Genomic DNA, 20,298 nt, shown 5'->3' on the forward strand with positions numbered 1-20,298 from the left:
TTTTATTATGCAAATTTTTAACAAAATCTGAGTTGGTTTGATATCTAATAATTTAGGAGCGAGACCTATTCCTTTTTATGAGTATCATTTTTGAATTATGCACCAAAAGTTTTATTTTAGACTGATAAAAGAGACAAGAACTTGAAATAAAAAGGGAATAAAAAGAGGTATAGAAAAGAGCAAAAACTAAATGAAAACAGAAAATAAATAACTTGCAAATTGATTAAATGCCTTTGACATGATCAAAGGACTTTAAATACGAATACAATGCATAAACATAAAGGAAATAAAGAAAAGAAAGGCTTTGCAGAAAAGTAAAGTTGCAAGGAAAAATAAAAGAAAAGTAAAATAGTGGAAAGAATCCGACAGAAAAAGTAAACTCTGAGTAAGATCAGAAAATTTATGGGGATGTAAAATTGTAAGAGTATTTTTTTAAAAAATGAATTCCAACTTTTATTAATAATTGGCAAATGTAAATCCAACCAACTACTCAGAGAAAGAGAAAATCACAACATATATTCATTAATGAGAGAACATAGGCCAACTTTCATCACACAATTTTATAGCTCCTTTAGAATTGCTCTACTTTTTTTGTGGCCTTCTTGCCTTGTTTTGTTAGTTCTTTTTTATTTTTTTGAAGAAATAGTGTTTGAGCGGTTTTAAAAGATGACATTTTTATGAACAAAACTCATGAAATTGAGTAATTTAGGATTTGATGTGAATTGAAATGAAGTAGAGGTGATGGTATAAGTTATAAAAGACAGATATTTTAGACACAACTCACTTAGATTAGCAAAAAAGAAAATAAGAAAATGGAGGAAGAAAGAAAAAATTATATTCACAAACTATTTGTAATTCTTCACAATAATTGAAAAATATTTTGAAAAAAAAACTTTTACAGTATTAATAGATTCTCATTTATTATCTGACATCTCCAAGCATGATCTTTTGAATTTTAATTCTAATTTTTTTACTGTAGACAAATATCTGTTTAAAAGATTATATTTTTATGGTTGTTTACAAAATTTTTTAATCTGACAAGTTAAAAACTAAGGATGTGTTTGGGGTTTACGTTAGGGAATAGAAAAGCCTGTTTGAGCGTCTTGAATCCCTGACCAGAAGTTTTTTCACCTCTGAACGTACATGAAATTAAAAATTCTAACTTCTGCATTCACGTTGGGAAGGTTAGTTACCGTTGGAGGAATTAGGTAAGAAATTTATTCTATATCTACTAATTCTACCCTTCATTTCTTCTTTAAAAAAGATGCACATAACTACATAATTTCACAGTAGTTCTCTATATGTTCTTCGTTACAGATTTTTTTTCCATCAAACTCTTTCAGATTTGTTTCCATCACTGCCAAGGTAAAGATTTTAATTTTTTTTATTATTTTTAGTTCTTTCTTTCATATTTTGATTTTTATGTTTTTTATTGTATTTTTTATTTATATGATAAATATTTTTCATATTATTTTTTAATGTTCTAGTGTTCTGATGTTATTTTTTAGTTTTCTATTGTTATATTTTTATTATATTTTTTTATTTATATGACAATTATTATTGATATAAATTTTTATTTTTATTAATTTTTATGATATTTTTATTATTTTTTGTTTATATAAATGATTTTTTCTATCCTTTATTGTACTATATTTATGTTGTGTATAAAACTTTTTATTTTTTTATCTTTTAATAGTGTTCTTATGTACTAATTTTGTATAAAATATTATTTTTTATGTATTTTATTAGTGTTTTATCTTTTAATTTAATGTTTTATTAGTGTTTTTGTGTATTAAAATATATTTTGTCAAATTTTATATGTTACTTTAATTTAGTAAGTAAATATTAATTTTATTATAAAATAAATTAATAAGATCTATTCAAATATCTAAAGTAAAATAATAGAAAAATATAAAAAATTATTTTAATTGATGTCTCTTTTAGTAATTTTTTTTATCTAAAAGTGATTTTGAGTAGTATAATCTAAACAATATTTATTTTATTATAATTCATTTTGATATAAAGATGGTTAAACATAAATCACGTAATACACAAACTTACTTTTTTTTTTATCAAAATCAAGTTTTCAAAATCAATATTATGCAAACTCCTATTTGCAAATTGTAATCCAAATACACACTAATTTATTGCGTATTTGAGTTTTATTTAATGATATGTCGTTGGCCAATAAATTATGAGTGAATACCACATCCGGCCCCTGACAATTACTTTGAAAGGACAACGAGACCCCCAAGAAAAAAACACCAAATCCGGCCCCTGATATTTTTTTTGGGACTGATTAGTCCTTGTGCAAAAAAAAATAACTTGAATTTTTTTGGCATAGGGGTCTCGTTGTCCTTTCGAGGTAATTGTGAGGGGTCGGATTGAGTTTTTTTTTTTTGTTAAAAATCTCGTTGTCTTTCGAGGTAATTATCAAGGACTATTTTGGGTTTTATTCATAAATTATTGCCTAAAATTCAAATCTCTAACCTTTATTTAAATTGAAGAATAAGCTGACTCGATCAACCAAGTTGATTAATTGAAAGGTGATATTAAAAGGTTTAATTACTCTGTTGGTTTCTATAGTTTTATCAAATTTTTAATTAGGTCTCTATACTTTTTTTCCTTTCAATTGAGTTCTTACACTATTTTAATTTTGTAATTAAGTCCTTCCTAGTGTAAAAAATATTAAAGTTAACTGAGTATTTTTTCGTAAATTGAAGATATTTATAATTAAAAATTTAATTAAACTTTTGACTGCATGTGTTTTAATAAAAATATTATATTAATTTTAACATTTTTAATATTAAAAACGCGTAATTATAAAATTAAAAGTAGTATAAAAACCTAATTAAAAATTTAATAAAAATATAGAGGCTAATAGAATAATTAAACTATAATAAAATGCAAAGAAATTGTCTACTTTTTCACTTTCAAGTTAGATTGCTCTCTCTTGTAAATTTATTTGATGTTGAAGCTTCAAAATTCAAATCGGTAGATTGCTGAGAGTTGTTGATACTTGTGATATACCCCACAAAAGTACAAGTGAACGCAAAGGCCCACTAATCACGCACGATGCACGTGTCAAGAAATGATGCTTCAAGACCAAAATTTGTATTTGCCGCGCTCAGCGATTGTGGTCAACAAACCCAATGAAACATAGCTGTTGCCTCGGAATTTGTCATGTTTCCGAACCAGAGGTTAGGTAACTCCGAATCACTTTTTTGTTTTTAAATCGAATTAGACTAACTTATTTTATATTTTATATTTACACATGCAAATACACAAATAATTTTAAATGATTTTAGGATCTCTGTAAAATATTTGACATTAACATATAATAATACTTTTTTAAGCACGAGATAAGTGTTCAATATTAAACATATATTAAAAGAATCATATACGGTGAATTGGTGAAGATCGTTTTTAAATAAATGGTAAGGATTGTTCGTTTTATAATAAAAAACATAAAAAGATATTATATGTAATGTATATTTTAAAAAAAATTAGTTCCAATTTATATTTTTACTATACTTTTTACCAAAAACAATTTCATATTAAAAATATTACAATGTAACTTAATGAATGTACAAAAAGTATACTTATTAATTTTATTTTTTTATATTCATTGTTTTCACTTGTTTTTAATTTTTATTTATTATTTTTTATTAATTTAATAATATTATCATTAAAAGTTAATTAATATTAATCATATTTTTAAATAAATATTTATTTTTATATAAGCCATTTTCTATATTTTCATTATATCGTTCAATTAAAATAATGTCTCAGTGTTGTACTCTTATTTATTATTGCTTGATTAATTAAATGATTAATAGCTTTCCTACCTATTTTATATATAATAAAAATAATAACATCTGCACTAGTCAAAATTCTAATGCAAACTCCGTTGTGTATTATTCTATCTTTCTATATAAAATAACTATTTATTATAAAAACCCAATATCATACATAATAATTGTCTATTTTAAAAAATTAAACAAAAATAAATTAACACCTTTTTATTAATAAGATCGTTAAATATAGAAAAGAGAGAATAAATATAAAAATATAATAATTAATATATCTAATTGTGTGTTTTTAAGATAATTAACACTTTTTTACTGTAAAATTAAGATATATATTTGTATTTAGTTTTTAATTTATGTATATGTAAAAATTAGATAAATATTTTGAATCAAAATAAAAATAACATTTAATTTAATACTATCATCTCATTTATAAAATATTATTTATTCATTAAATATTAATTTAATTAAACAAAAGTGTATTTAAATACATAAATATTTAAGTAAAAACTCACATAAAATTGTCTTTATGTAAAATTGATAATTTAAAATTGTTAAATAATTTGATATATTTGACTAAATTATTATCTTAATGAAAATAACTGTACATAAATTTCTATCTAATTTTTAATGAATAAAATGGATAATTAATATAAAAAAGTTAGAGTAATAAAAACAATAAAGAAAAATAAAAATGGCCAACACAAAGGAGAAATTCCGAAGCTATGCAGTTCCGAAGCTAAGTTGATGCTTAACCAAGACAAGTCGCGTAAACCCAGCCAAGTAATAGCCAATACTTTACTCACTCACAGATAAGACAACAAAACCATTGTTTTTTCTTTTTTCTTTTAAACAAAAATTTAGTCCCTAATACTAAAAAACAATTGCTGAAATTGCGGCATCTGCGTTCTAGATTCCATTTACTCACACTTCCCATTCCATCTCTTTCCATCTCATAACTTTTCTTCTTCCTTTGGGTTTCACACAAAAACACCGAGCCAAAGCTTCAGTTTCAGTTTCAGCTTTGGCTGAAGGCTCCACCACTGGTACGTATCATCCTAACTCCTCTTCTTTAAATCTCTCTCTTAAGTTGACGATAGTTAATTGAATTTACTTATTTTTTATTCGAATTAATTTTGAAACTGCGAAAGACCAGAATCCATTAATTTCGATCATGTCCCTCATTTGACCCTCATTATTATCATTATTTATTATTATTTAATTGGACAATGACAGATAAGACCCGTCGGAGGGTCACGGCAATTCTTTCTCTGTTTCTCTCTCCTCTCAATTATCGTGGAGGTTGATGCCTACACCAATTCATGCCGTAAATTAAAAAATATGACCAATTTTTGTTGGAGTCTAATTTTTTTTTTTGACATAAACGAATATCTAGTATCTAGTTGTAGAAAAGAGAACTTTGAAATTCGAATACAGTAGCAACCTTTTCGTGAATCGGAAAATTAAGTTGAAGCCCTTTTTCTTTTTTAATCTTCGTTACCAGTATCTAATTGGTATATTCTATTTTATTTTATTACTACACCAATTCGAATTTGGTTCCAGTACTTTCTAACCCACTTTGTGTTTTCTATTGTTATTATCATTTTATTTTAATAAATTTGCTATTTCCATTTTGTTTTGTTGATTATATATTAATTGTACCAACTACCATGTTCATTTCACATGGCAGAGCGAATTAGGCATAGTAAATGTTTTCATACCATGGACCAGTAAAGTAAACTAAACTACTGATCTTTGGTCCATAAGATCTTATTTTTGTTCATAAACAATACAAAACACGATTTCATTACATCATATATGTAACATGTTATTGTTATTATTATTATTGTTATAGCAGAGACGTGCATAGTTGAAGAACCTCAAAAAAAATTGGTCATGTCAGCATCTCAGAAACCATCATCATCTTGTTCAGTGACGAGTACTGTAGCATTAGCAAGAGATATTGATCCACTATTGAAGGATTTGAACGAAAAGAAGCAGAGTTTCAAGCGCAACGTGGTGTCTTTGGCTGCAGAGTTGAAGGATGTTCGGAACCGACTTGCTTCACAGGAACAATCTTATGCCAAAGAAACCTTAACAAGAAAGGTACAAGGTTATGAACTTAAGATTCTTTTATTTTCAATTTTTGAGTTGCTACCTTCTGTGTCCTTTTTCTTACAATTTAAAAAAAAACCCAAAAAATTGGGTTTACTTTTTGGCCATACTTGGAGAAAATTTTTCAAATTTTGATATCAATCATTTCTACTTTTTGAGTTGTGGGGTCATGTTTTTTTTTAATGGAATTTTTCTTTAATCATGCAGGAAGCAGAGTCTAAAGCCAAGAGCATGGAGTTTGAAATTGGAAGATTGCAAAAGAAATTGGAAGAAAGGAACGAGCAGCTTCAGGCTTCAGCCTCTTCTGCTGAAAAGGTATCAATCAGCCTCTTCTTTTTAACTTTTTATGTTCAGACTATTATGATATACAAGATTGAAATCATTCTGACTATGTAAAGATTAATTTGCCGACAAAATTATTCATTAAAGAGTAATAATTCTCTTGTGATACCCAAAAGATCATAATGTTTTATTCTAATTTTGAGTAAATGCCCATTTTAGCTTTAAAAACAGAATTTAATTTTGATGCATTGACAGTGTAAAATGCTTAGACAGTTGTCTAATCACATCCATTCTTTTAGATGACCATTCACGCGAGGTAGTTATTTTTGTTGACGTGAAACGTGATGTTACGCAGTTGGATGTACTTGTAAAACTGTTTTACACTAACTATATATCAAAATTAAATTCTAAAAACATTTGTTTGCTAACAAAATTGATTCTAGTTTTGATTGGATTTGTTAAAACAGAACCACTGGTTTCTATAGCATGGATAATAGTTCTCAATTTTTAAAGGACCATTTTTTCTGCAAACTACACTTTGAACGGTTGAAGTGGTAGTTATGGAGCATATTACAATTGTATGCCTCTAGTAATTAAATTTAACATACATCTATTAATAGCCAAATAAAGCGAAGAAGTAGTTCCACAAAATGAGAAATTAGAACTTGTCCCTATATGTTTGTACCATACTTCCACGTAAATGCTTCCAGAGTTATAGTTTCTAAGTCCCCTAACCCTTACAACGGAAGTCACTTATTCCCTTTTTTTTAGTTCATCAAGAAAATTGTTTGTTAAAACCAATGCAAATTCAGCCATCAAATCAACCATTATGTATTTCTGTATAGATATATGTGTTGTTTAATTTATTTTTGTGTATTTTTGTATTCTAATGTATATTACATACAGATATCTGATTTGGGTGATTGATTTTTGATGTACACGTAACATGATTGTTTTATGCTTTAGTTATTCCGTTTGAGACCCTGTTGAGTCTTTTCTGGATACTATGATAATTTAATAATATTTCCATTTCCATAATTCCACTACGTTGGGTGTTGGGAGATTGATGAATTATTGAAAAAAAAAAGTGTCCAGAGCTTTGCTTTGAGTGGTGTAGTGATGTTACCTAATATACTATTTTATCTCCCTATGGTGATATATTAAAGTGAGATATAATGCATCTAGTTATTTACGGTGTGCTAGAAACTTTGCATGAAATTAAGGAAACTGTAATGTGGAATGAAATTATGTTTGTATAGTTTGCATAATAACTTCCCTGATCTGAGCAAAGCAATAATGTCACCATTTTTTTTATGGAAACTCGAACCTGTGACCTCTTAGGTGAGTACGGAAAGACAATGCCATTTGAGCTATAATTCATTGGCAATAATGTTAACAAATTTTATTGTAGAAGTTAAATGGTTTTGTATTAGTGGCGTATAGGAGTATTAGTAGTTTATAGAAGGAGGAGACACATAAATGATTATATTTCTAATACATTTTTCCATGCACGAGTCTCTTTTGGGTTTGCCTCAATTTTGCATAGTTTTTTTTTTTCTTTCTTGTAGTTTACTTAATACAAAAATTCTTTTCTTTTGGATCAACAAAGATCGAACTTTAGACCCTTAGTCATAGAAAAGAAAAATGAATATTTTGTTTCAACATACTAATTATCTGGGAAGTTACATGAGCTAGTATCATTTATGAATCACCGTTTTATATTTTTTGATCCAGTATCTGAAGGATTTGGATGATCTTAGAACACAGCTTGTAGTGACAAGAGCAACTGCGGATGCGAGTGCCGCATCGGCTCAATCGGCACAGCTCCAATGTCTAGAACTTCTAAAGGAACTTGATGAGAAAAACACTTCGCTAAGAGAGCACGAGGATCGAGTAACTAGGCTTGGCGAGCAACTTGACAACCTACAGAAGGATCTTCAGGCAAGGGAATCTTCACAGAAGCAATTGAAGGATGAAGTCATGAGAATTGAGCGCGATATTATGGAGGCTCTTGTGAAAGCGGGAGAGGACAAGGACTGTGAACTGCGGAAATTATTGGATGAAGTTTCTCCTAAGAATGTCGAAAAGATGAATAAGCTTCTGGTTGTTAAGGATGAGGAAATAGCAAGACTTAAGGATGACATTAAGATTATGTCTGCTCATTGGAAAATCAAGACTAAGGAATTAGAGTCACAGGTAAAGGAAGTTTATTTAATTGCTCTTTCCTTTCTCTTTTGTCTTTCAACTATCAGCTGTCGGCACATCTTTGGATTAAACTCTTTTGAGGTACAATTGATTCAAAGATGCATCGACAGCTGACAGATAAAACATAAGAGGGAACGGAGAAGTCTCATTTTCATTTATTTAGTGCTTGCATTTTGAGGTCCTTGGTTAATGTATTTAAAGGCATTATTGATATGTTTGAAAACAGTTGGAGAAACAGAGGCGCGTTGATCAGGAGCTGAAGAAGAGGGTCTTGAAGCTGGAGTTTTGTCTGCAGGAAGCTCGTTCTCAGACACGAAAACTTCAAAGGGTAAACCTAAGCTGTCTCTGTCACAACTCACAGAGTGTCAAATATTTTTCGTGAATTTCATGGATACCTCTAGAGTTTTTTCATTAATTGCCAATCTAGCATACTGCGTTTTACTCTCTTAACTTAGACGCATGATGATGTTTATGTCATCAGTTTATTATGGCTTGATTTGGTAAAATCTTAGTTTATCAAAATTAGTTTTTGAGAGATAACTTTTTGAAAGTTGTAATGTAAATGACTTTCAATAAGTGCAAGTAACAACAATTGTATTTGGTAAAATAGCTTTTAAAATTTATAAAAATTATAATAGATATAAATATAAGAATAAATTTAGATATTTATTAATATACGAGATTATATTAGATTTTTTTAATTTTAATAAGTACAAATTAACTTTAAAAAATTCTTCTTTAGGTGTTTTAAAAAGGACCCTTAATTTTTAGAAGTTACAAGCACAAATACATAATCTTTTTTATTTATCAAACACAATGAAATGCATCAAAAAATTTTATCAAACCGAGCTTGAATGTCATACTCAAAATCACATACTCCCACTATTTCATTTTATCTATTATTATGAAAATTTTAAGAAACTTTAGATATTGAATATATATTTTCAAAAAACTTTGGAAATTAAATTGACTCAATCTTTTGCACGCAAATTAAAAAGACTTCTATTTTTAAAATTGTGATTTTAGAAATTTTTTACATTTTTTTGTGAATAATAAAAGAATTTTTAAAGAAAATAATTTAAAAAGAAATTACCTTAATTTTTTGGATCTATCTTATAAATAATTATTCAAAAGTTTCTCAAAAAACTTCGATCAAATGCACAAACCTTTTTTCATATTCATAAGGCCTGTGCCATTTATAAAGAAAAGTGTTTTTTAATTATTTCTTTGAGATTTTAAACAAGTTAGATATTTACACAAATGTAACGGTGAGAGTATTTCATTGTACAGATGGGAGAAAGGAGGGACAAAGCAATTAAAGAACTGAGAGATCAATTAGCAGCAAAACAACAGAGAGCACCCGAGGATGCAGAAAAGCATCATCACCAACAGAATTTCTGGGACACATCTGGATTCAAATTAGTAGTCTCTATGTCCATGCTGGTCTTGGTAGTATTTTCAAAGCGGTGAACCGTTTCTGTGCCCCCTCTCCCCTTTTGTCCCATCTCTCTTGTATATATTAGGAATCTAGAACCTTTAGTTGATTTGAGTATTGTAGAGAATAGTTAAGACTAGTTGTAGAATCCGTACAAATGCTGTTTTAGAGATAATCTAGCTTTAGCTTCTGTATTTTATAAAACCCCATTATATTATATGTTTAAGCTTAGCCAATTTATCTCGTAAAATTTTGCTTACTAGAATTATGGACTAAGCTAATGGTTGTTCCGTAAATATTTCTTTTGGATTAGTTACTAGTTACTACATTCATTTTGTTTACTAAAATTGTATTTTCTACTCCAAAGATATCTGCTGGTTCAGAAATTTATCCCGTGGATTTTTCTTTGGTTTATTTATATCTTTATTCTCTTATATCTGAGTAATATTTAATAATTTTATTTTCCAGCTTTATTCTGTACACTTTATGCATCCTAAGTATAATGGAGTCACATAAGGAGGCAATGCCAATACGGAGTTGAATTTTCTACTTGGTTACTATTGGCCAATAGAGTTAATTTTAAAGATAAATTAAATATAATAGGTATTATTGAACACTGATAATATGTATGTGATATATAATAAGAATGTTAAACTGTATACTATTTGTTTATTGTTTGAGTTTTTTTAGTAGATGTGGTGTGCTTGGATTCTTGAGGTCGATAGTAGTTAGACCATTTCAGACATTATAAAGCAATATTTTAAAAGTTGAATGTGTTAATGAAAAATAAAAATTATTAATGAAAAATAAAAATTGTAAAAGGTGCTCGTGATTTAAAATATTTGGTTGGAATGAATAAAAATCTTTTAAAATAAATCATTAAAGTAGGTGTAGGAGAAATTATTACAAGATTTATTAAAATTTAAAAGTTACAAAGAGTAGAATAATGGTGGTTCTTCTAATTGTTGATGGCAATGTAAAAAAAATTTAAGATGTATCTTTAATTTTTTTTTAATTTCTTTTTGAAGATTTTATAGACCTTGTTGAGAAAGGACAATTAGAATTAAGACACTCTTTTTAAATTGAAGCACGTTACTGAATTAATAAGAGATTTTTTTATTTAGTCTCTTACAATTGCAGAAAAATAAAGAAGAAAGAGTAGAGAAAATAATACTAACATGTATTCTGTTTTAACTTTAAAGTGCAATGAAATCTATGTTCAGTCTCTACCGTAATAATGGTAGAATTTTACTATATCGATTTCAAGATTACAATCACAGTGCCAAAACTAAGACAGACAAACGAATCCGAATCGATTCAACACCAAGATAAACTAAGCAACAACTCCGTTCTTCACAAACAAACGCCAAGACCAAACCAAATCGCCAAGACCAAACAAAAATCCAAGACAAACTTGATCTAAAATTGTTTTAGGCTTTTCTTCCTAACTCATGTCTTTTCACTCATAGGATTTTTCAATATAATCTCTCACTGAATCATAAACATTTTTTTTGTATGCTATGAAGACTCAAAACAAAATCTAAATATATCAAATTGAGACCATATGAAGATAAATGATACTCTCACATGTAGTGTATAATTTCTAAATTTTCTCTTTGAATTTCTCTGAAGGCTTATCTCTTTTTTATAGCCGAATCTAAAACTTCACTAACTCACTAACCGCTGCTATCAAACTATTATCATAATTCTAATAATATTTTTCTTTTTTATTTAGCCATATCTATCAATTTTTTTCATATTCTCTTCACATCTTACTTTGATGGTTGATTTTTTTTAAAAATAATCAAATCAACATTAACACCATTAATAGTCCTAAAATTTTATAGCACATTCAATCAAATCACAAATTAAAATTTTTTCATACCTTGACCCAAAGTAAAGCTAAACCCAATAAGGATAAAAAGGCCTATCCTAAAAAATGACCTCCACCGTTTACCTGACCTCTTAAAGAAGTCAGACACGATACAAGAGACCAGTTCTACTTGTCCTGGATAAGTAACTGCCTCCTCAAATTTCTCCTACTATCTCTATCTCACCTTAAAGATAGATCTCAACAAATTCTCAAGATAAAGAAAAAGGTCGTCCACCTAAAAAGGTGGAACTACTCCAAAAAAGTTGGTTATTGATTCTACTATGATACATTAACACCCCTCAAGTATATTCAAGTTCTAATCTACTAAAACCTGCTAAAAGCCCTTGCTAACTTAAGTATCGGTGTCTCTTGCAGGTATCACCCTCCACCTCCTCACGAAGAACTCGGATGGCGGCACCTCAACACAAAAAAAATCGAACACTGTCTTAAAAGGAGTCTGGACCTCACGTTCAAATCTAGATCATCGTTTCAGGTAACCCTCAGAATAAAATCTATCTTCAATCAATCAACCAAATCAATCAACCAAATGTTTGTTATCACGGTAAATAATAAAATCTTTTTCAAAGTCAACACTTTTGTTTTTCCATATGGTGTGTCCACTTTGTTATGTTAAACTTTATTTGTTTTTTTTTTTAAAAAAAATTGTTAAACAAAAAAAATTTAGCGCGACAACGATCACAATGCATTATGATGGTTGTAGTATGTACAGTCCTAACAATCACAATTGCAACCAAATCTGCAAGTACAACCGATTTAAACCCTTTCACATAATTGCATTTCTTGTACTCGTGTGCAATGATTTCTAGCAATCCATGGTAACTCAACTACTCAAGGGAGACACCCACCTCCACCCTTTCTTTCTTTTGAGAGTATAAGATTGATGACTATGCTTTTAGCTTTGTATTTGTTACTGCCTCACATGTCAAAGTGAAACCAATAAATACACTACTTTTACTGTCACCTAATGATAAATCAAAATGGATTCTCTGCATAATATAATGAATTGAACTATTTTAGCGAACAACAACCCCAGCAAATCAATTTCCAAATCAAGTCTAATCGATTTACATACACTAAAGTTCATGCTCCATCATAAGAGTCCATAAATTAAACTACCAAAGCTCTCAAAATATATGTACAATACCACCATAGAAGAAATGCAATCCTCTTCTAACTATGGTACTCTACAAACTCTCATTCTGCACCTATATAATATAAGATACCTGTACAAAGTACAAACTCAATAGTACTATGATCCGCATGGTAAACTTGTTTGTTTCATTCTTTCTCTTAAAATTAAGGGAGCAAAATGAGTGTTGCAGTGACAAATGATATCAAAAGCTGAACCATGTATCCAACAATGGGTAATAGTGAGGAGGACGATGATGACGTGGTGGTGGTGCTTGCTTCAGGAGGAGTAGTTTGGGACCCAAAACCTGGCATTATACCTGATGTTGATGTTGTTGGGCTGCTTGAGTTCAACACTGAAGGTGGGGTACCATAGCTGCAAAAGAAATTTCATGTCATATAAAAACCACAATCGGCAATCTTCATGTCATGTATAGAGTAAACACCAAAATTCTTCCTCGACAAATTTTAAATCGGACATTTTTTTGTTCCTAACAAATTTTTATTTTTGAAAATTCTCAAAAATTAATTAATTTAATTTCATTAAAGAAAAATAAATTTTTATAGTAATATATTTTAGATCTAATTATTTTATAATAAAATTTTTAAGAATTTATTTCTCCAACATAAATATCAAAAGGTGGACTAAAAACGACAAAAGAGTCAATTTATCCGAGAAAAATCTAGAGAACTTTGAGCGAATAAAAATTTGTTAGAGGCCAAAATATTATATATAGAATTTTCTTAGAACTAATTTAAATATTTACCCTCCTATATTTTGTCATTGAAGTTCACTTACCCGGATGTGCCGGATCCTGTAGTAGATGACGACGAAGACGGTGTTGTTGGTGGCGCTGTAAGAGTTGAAGGTGTAGGTGGTGATTTTGGAGTTGATGGTGGATAAGTTGTGGTGCTTGGTGGAGTTGTTGTCATTGGTGGTGTAGTTGTTGTTGTTGTTGGGGGTGATTGCATAGGTGTTGTTGGTGATTGTGAATTTAATGATGACGACGATGATGGGAAAATGCAAGACCCGGAGCCTAATCACAATATGCAGAAGAACTCATTAACAAAAACGCTCACAAATGTTGTAAATCGTCATATAAAACATTAACAAGAGAAAAGAAAACAAAAGGTCTCACTATATGTATCTTGACTCTTGAGTATAGAAATTCAAATTGATCACAGTTCAAAAATTATAGATCCGTTTTTGGTTAACTAACAAATGCTTAAAGGGTAAAATACTATTATGATTTAACATTTAGAGTTTAACATTTAGATTTTAGTATAAAATATTTTCATTGACAAATGAAATAATAAATTTTATTAGACACATACTTGTATTAAAATTATCCTAAAAAAATAATGTTACTGACCAAATTAGTAATGCATAAACAAAAATTTTCCTGAGGTACCCAAAAAGATTTGATCTGTTAGACAAATCTACCCCAGAATTAGTAATTTTATCAGCCACATAATTTTCACGTGTAATTCATTTCAGGGATTTGAATCTTAATCCTTTTACATTGCACGCGTTATGGTTTCTTCTGGGTTAATTCTCCTTTGTTCCTTATAATTACTCACCTAAATCATTTTAATTTTCTCTAGTTTGTTACCTAAGATTTAAAATTTTCACTGGTACTTTTAGCACTTGAATCATGATAGGAATAAAAAAATCTAAAAGAAAACATACATAAGCTACTAAACTACTAAGATCTTACTTGGATTGGTGTTAACTAAGGTAGCAGTTCCTCCAAAGTCACAGCTTGTTGATCCAGGATGCTTCTGATAGTAACTATTGAAAGCAAAAGAAGCATGATTCTGCAGAGTAACTGGACTATAACAACTTCCACCTTGCTGTATTTGAGAACAATCAGCACCCCCATTCCACAAGCATAGTCCAATGCTGCTTGAAGCGCTGTTTCCGCCGCCCCATTCTTCGCCACACACCAGCTCTGTCCACCACCCTGTGTGGCCGGAGGCGGCAGGGCAGGTGCAGTGGGAGGCGGCTGCGCAAAAGATGTTCCAGGATTGGTTACCGGTGCTGGCGGTGGATTATTTGTTGTTAAAGGAACCGGTGTTGAAGAAGGAATTGTTACTGGCATTGTGGATGGATTGGTTGTTGTTGGTGAAATTGTGACAGGGTTCGTTGAAGGAACTGTGATTATGGTTGGTGTATCTGGTGGTGTGATTACTGAGTTTGTTGTTTCATCTAGAGCTCTTCTTTGGTTCGATTCCGGAAACGGATCCTCCTCCTCTGTCGTGTCTACTTCTTGTGCATACAATGCAACTATTCTTTCCATCATCTTGTTGCTTCTTGATTCCATGTGCTTTGACATTGATAGTTTCGCCGAAATTGGGATTACTTTACTTTTGATTGATAGAATCAGAGGAACGTCTTCCCAACCAAGAGTAGAAGCAGCAGTTGCGGCACGTTCTAGAATAAACTTAACATCCAAATATTTGTTCATGTTGTCCTCTATCATCACATAAGATTTTGTTTCCTTTATAAATGAAAGGATGTTACTTAGATCTCTCTCATGCGATGCGCTCTTCAAATTTTCTAACAATGACAAAGGAAATGCTACAGAGAGTTTTACTTTGTTAGTTAGAACTGAATGAACTGATCTAAGAGAAGATACCAGTGAAGGTATCTGATTCTTGGTGAAGCACTCACTTCCACAAGAAAAACTGATACTTTTGATGTTTTGTTTTGGAAGTAAGTTCAGTACGTGGGAATTTAGCCATGGAACTAGTGAACAGGGTTTTGAAGTGATGAAGTTTTGAGTTAGGCTTTTATTGAGGTAGAAATCAATCGAGAAATCGGAGATTGTTGGAGAGTTCAAGATCCTATGATCTGTGACTAAGATTCGATTACGCGATTGCAGCACGTTGATTGAAAATCCCACTAAATCTCCTGCACAAACAAAATAGAAGGGTGAAACAAGAAGATCAAGAATATGAAGAACATCAATTCTCACCACAAAAATAAAGATAAACAAGTTGAATAGAATCATTACTACCACTTTTTTTCTTTCAGAATTCAACTCTACTTACCAGAACACAATGAGGTAATGAAAAATGAGAGAAACAAGAAGCACAGAGAAGTTTCCTTAGCCATTAGGAGAGTGTGTTGAAATTTCAGTGTAATTCATGCAGAGGAAGTGCTTTAAAGACATAGCAAAGCATAGAAAGAATAAAAGCCGAGAGAGGCGGGGGAGTGTTGAAGATAAAGGTGAGAGGATAGTGGGAAAAAAAGTGTCAAAAAAGAGAGAGTCCGAGTTGTAATGATAAAAAGAAAAAAGATGTGTTTGATTTTGCTTTATGACTAAGGATTGGGTTGGAAAGGATAAAAAATCTAATGTTAATTGTTATTGTGTATGATAGACAGTATAGAGAATCAACCATGCTTTTTTGCTTTTTGGGTTCTATATCTTTGCCAAAGGTCCCTTTGATTCATGTGCATGGCAAAATAATGGGACGCTCATTACACATGGCCTCAAGTTTGATTGCACATGTATTTATGTGGTGTTGTTGCTTTAGTAAGCAGAGAAATTAAAAGGGGTTTTGAGAAGGAGAAATTACCGATGAATGGCCGTCTCATGCACACCTTTTTTTTATTATTGTTATTATTATAAATATGTTCCTTCTTTTTTCTTTGTTTTCTCTAGGTCTTCTTATTCTTCTACTTGGAATGTGACTTAGAGAGTGAGTGTGGAGGTTTTCTTTGTATTTTTTCATTGCAATGTTATGGGTAAATTGAGAAAGGGTCTATTAAGCTGAGTAGGACAAAAAAGTATATTTTGGTTCAGTTTGTGCTCCTATAGCAATGAGGTAAGCTGATACCTGACTCTTTTCCTTTCTTTTTTAATACTTAATTTAATTACGCAAAGATGAGGAGGCTTTATAAACGTAAAATATTTAGATATAGACAACATGGGTGAGACAAGTCACATGGAAAACAGTAGTCTTATTCGGCAGGGCATTCTTTCCCTTTTCAAATTTCAACTCAATCAAAATTCAAAAGTAATATCCGACTTGGTTTCCAGCCGAAAGCATGTTTGAATTAGTATAGGGAGAAACAGTTAACTGTGTATGTGGCACTGTGGCTGCACAGTCACAACTGATAAGGCTGATGCATTGTATATGCAAAAAGGATTACTTCTTAATTCTAATAACTTGATTTATTTTTCAGTTAAAAATTCTTAAGTGCAACTAAGTTCACATGCTTGATGCTTTTGTGCATATATTCTTCAGATTATTTTTCATTTTGGTCTGATGTAGAATGTTCTTCTTCTCTATTTTCTATTTTTTTTTTCATTTTTTGGGTTTTTTTGGTCAGCCCAATCCTAGGTACCACAGATTTTCTTTGGGTTATAAAGGGATAGAGCTACCGCATTGAAGTCTTATATTGGTTCAGATCCGTTTGTATTGAATTGCTATTTTGTTGGCCTTATATAAGTTCAATTTCGACATAAAAAGGCGTTGCGAAAAATGACAAAAAAAAAGCATTAAAAGCAAATTTGAGAATAATTTTTTTTCTTTTAAACAGTCTTGCTCTCTTAGTTAGGGGTGTTTGTTAGAGTATCAACTAAGTTAGTGAATGTATTTTCTATTCTATTATGATTAGTTAGAGGGTAGAGGAGTCTTTCTAACATAATTAGGGCTGACTTTTGCATATATATAACTTTACTCTTTAGAAAACAGAGTGTGATATCATTTTCTAATATTCAATTTATCAAGTTCACTTTCTTCTCTTTTTTTTGGACTATTTATCTACACTATCTTGTTATGCTACCTATTCAATCTTGCTACTCAATATTTTATTATGGTATCAAGAGCTTATATTCTTAATTTTTTTTCGTTTCATCATGGAAATCGAACTCAATGATTCAACCACCAAAAAATCCCTCACTGTTATAGCTGATATTTGAATGAAGACAACTATTTAACTTGGAGGTATCTCAGATTACTCACCATCCAAAGTCTCGATTTGGAAGATCACTTAAACCCAGCGAAGATTCCTCCTCAATTTGTTACAGATGTGGCAAAGAAAATCGCTACCGAATGGGAGGACTTTAAGAAATGGCATTTTCCAGACCTAACCGTCACTACTTAGATCGTGGCATCTATGACCACTAACTTCAAAAGTAAGGTCATACATCTCACCAGATTTCATCTGTTTTGGAAAAAGATTGATGATTACTTCACTGCTGCATCCTCAGCACGCATTCAGAGCCTCAAATCGCAGCTCAAGTCAATAAAGAAGACGGGCACCGTATCTGATTATCTTGCTCAAATTCAAAAATTGGTAGATTCTCTATTTGTAATTGGCTATTAAGTTCATAAAGATGACCACATTCAAACTATTTTTTATGGTCTCCCAGAAGAGTACACAGTCTATAGCACTTTAGTGATGTCAAAATTGGGTTCCTTCAAGGTTGGAGAGGCTCAATATTTTCTTTTGGAATTTGAAAATATGCTTGATAGATATAAGGATCCTAGAATAGCTATGCCGGTAGCCAACTTCACTCAACTCTTCAACTTTAACAGAAGAGGAGGAGAAAGAAGAGGTAGAAATGGAAGAGGCTTTCAAGGAGGTGGCAGGTTTGGATTCACGAATCAAATACCCTAATGTCAACTATGTGTTCGTAGCTAATTGAGTAGCTCTCGAAGCATGTGTACAGGCTCAGAATGAGGGTCGTGAAGAAATCGATCGATTTCTTCACGTTACAGAGGCAATTTTTCGCAAATAGTGAGTTAATTAAACTTTCTGTGATACAAATATGAAGTTCCTTTTTTATTTTTATTCAAGGGTAAATAAATAAAAAAATTAATTTAGTTTGAATAAAGGATATCACTCTTGGCAAAGAAAAAGTTGGTCCAGTTTTTTTTTTTAATTTACGCATCCTATTTTTCCTATTTGTTTTTTTTGAATGGGGAGGGGGTTGCTAACTCAATGATATAGTACTCGACTTTTAAGTGTGACTCCATTTTTTACACATTTTTATGAAACAATTGTTTCGTCCATTATCTTGGTAGGGTTTGTAAGACCACGACTGATCCAGAAAGGAATGAATGGAAAAAGCCGCATGTCGTATCATTAGAGAATTCTAAAAGAATCTCATTCTTATTGGATCGGACCATTTTTTTTGTTTGAATTCGTGAACAAAATTGGTTGGGTTTAAGTAATAAAGTGATAGAACTTGGTAACTCCAATTATAGAGAAACAAAAAATAACGAGCTTTTATTCTTTTTAGTCGAATGATTACCCCATCTAATTGGACGTTAAAAATATATTAGTGCTTGATACGAGAAAAGCATTTCCCATGAATGGACTATTTATTTTTGTTATGAGTCCTAATTATTAGCTATTCTCCATTAAGGGGTGGCGATCAATGTGTAGAAGAAAGAGTATATTGATAAAGATATTCTTTTTTTTTTTCCCAAAATCAAAAGAGCGATTAGGCTGATAAAATAAAGGATTTCTAACTAGCTTGTTATCCTAGAACAATTAGGTGAAAAAAGCAAGTGGAGGGAATCTGTTGATCATTTTTTGGTGTCTATTCATAATTTGTTTTAATTCAAATGTCTAGAAATACTCTGTTTTGATTGTATCACACTATGTATTGGATTTCCAATCCAATAAATCTTTGATCTCTTTGACAAAATTGAATTTGAAAAATGAATGAATATCAAAGATATTTAGAACTAGATAGATCTCATCAACAAAACTTTCTATACCCACGTATTTTTTGGGAGTATATTTATGGATTCGCCTCTAGTCATGTTTTAATAGAAATCAATATATTTTGTTGGAAAATGTGGATTATGATAAAAAATCTAGCTTACTAATTGTAAAACGGTTAATTACTCGAATATATCAACAGAATCATTTGATTCTTTTTGGTAACGATTCAAGTAAAAATCAATTTTGGGGTCTAACAAGAATTTGTATTCTCAAATAATATCAGAAGGTTCTTTCATTGTCATGGAAATTCTATTTTCCCAACAATTAAGTTTTTCTTTAGAGGAGGCAGAAATCATAAAATCTTTTAGGTATAATTACTCTGTTGGTCCCTATAGTTTCACGAAATTTTCAATTAGGTCCCTATATTTTTTTCCTTTTAATTGGGTCCCTGCACCTTTTTTTTAATTAGGTCCTTACCATGACCAAACAGTTAGATTTAACGAAATATTCCGTTCCTAAATTAAAGATTCTCTAACTTTTTTCTAAATCCCTAAATCTCTTTCACTCCTATTTTCTAAAATACCAAAATAACCCTCCCACACTTAGAAGAAAACTGTTCGTTCTCCCAAACTTAGAGAAAAATCTCATTCACGTTTCTCCCCTTATTCGTTCGTTGGTTGCACAGTCCGTCAGCTGTCGATATCAACTCTACTGGAATATTGCTGGAGGGTTTCACTTTTCC

At 30.5% G+C, this 20,298-nt stretch overlaps 1 protein-coding gene and 1 pseudogene across 4 annotated transcripts; one reads left to right on the forward strand and one right to left on the reverse strand.

Annotated features, from left to right (window-relative positions):
- The first annotated feature begins 4,623 nt into the window (after positions 1–4,623).
- On the forward strand, positions 4,624–10,280 carry LOC112710683 (nuclear envelope-associated protein 2). 4 transcript variants are annotated; one of them, XM_025763029.3, is made up of 6 exons: positions 4,624–4,855; positions 5,668–5,915; positions 6,132–6,239; positions 7,941–8,402; positions 8,638–8,739; positions 9,702–10,280. In XM_025763029.3, the coding sequence occupies exons 2-6, from the start codon at positions 5,706–5,708 to the stop codon at positions 9,879–9,881; spliced, it is 1,062 nt and encodes a 353-aa protein (XP_025618814.1). In that variant the 5' UTR covers positions 4,624–4,855; positions 5,668–5,705; the 3' UTR covers positions 9,882–10,280. The 4 variants fall into 4 exon arrangements, with proteins under 4 accessions (XP_025618814.1, XP_025618815.1, XP_072058851.1 ...); XM_025763030.3 differs by having other exon boundaries at positions 4,650–4,855; positions 5,665–5,915; XM_072202750.1 differs by lacking the exon at positions 4,624–4,855 and adding an exon at positions 5,139–5,323 and having other exon boundaries at positions 5,665–5,915.
- Positions 10,281–12,751: 2,471 nt separating this feature from the next.
- LOC112710684 (uncharacterized) lies at positions 12,752–16,123 on the reverse strand (annotated as a pseudogene).
- Positions 16,124–20,298: the final 4,175 nt, after the last annotated feature.

This window comes from Arachis hypogaea, chromosome 9 (assembly GCF_003086295.3).
Source record: "Arachis hypogaea cultivar Tifrunner chromosome 9, arahy.Tifrunner.gnm2.J5K5, whole genome shotgun sequence".
In the NCBI taxonomy this organism is placed as follows: domain Eukaryota; kingdom Viridiplantae; phylum Streptophyta; class Magnoliopsida; order Fabales; family Fabaceae; genus Arachis; species Arachis hypogaea.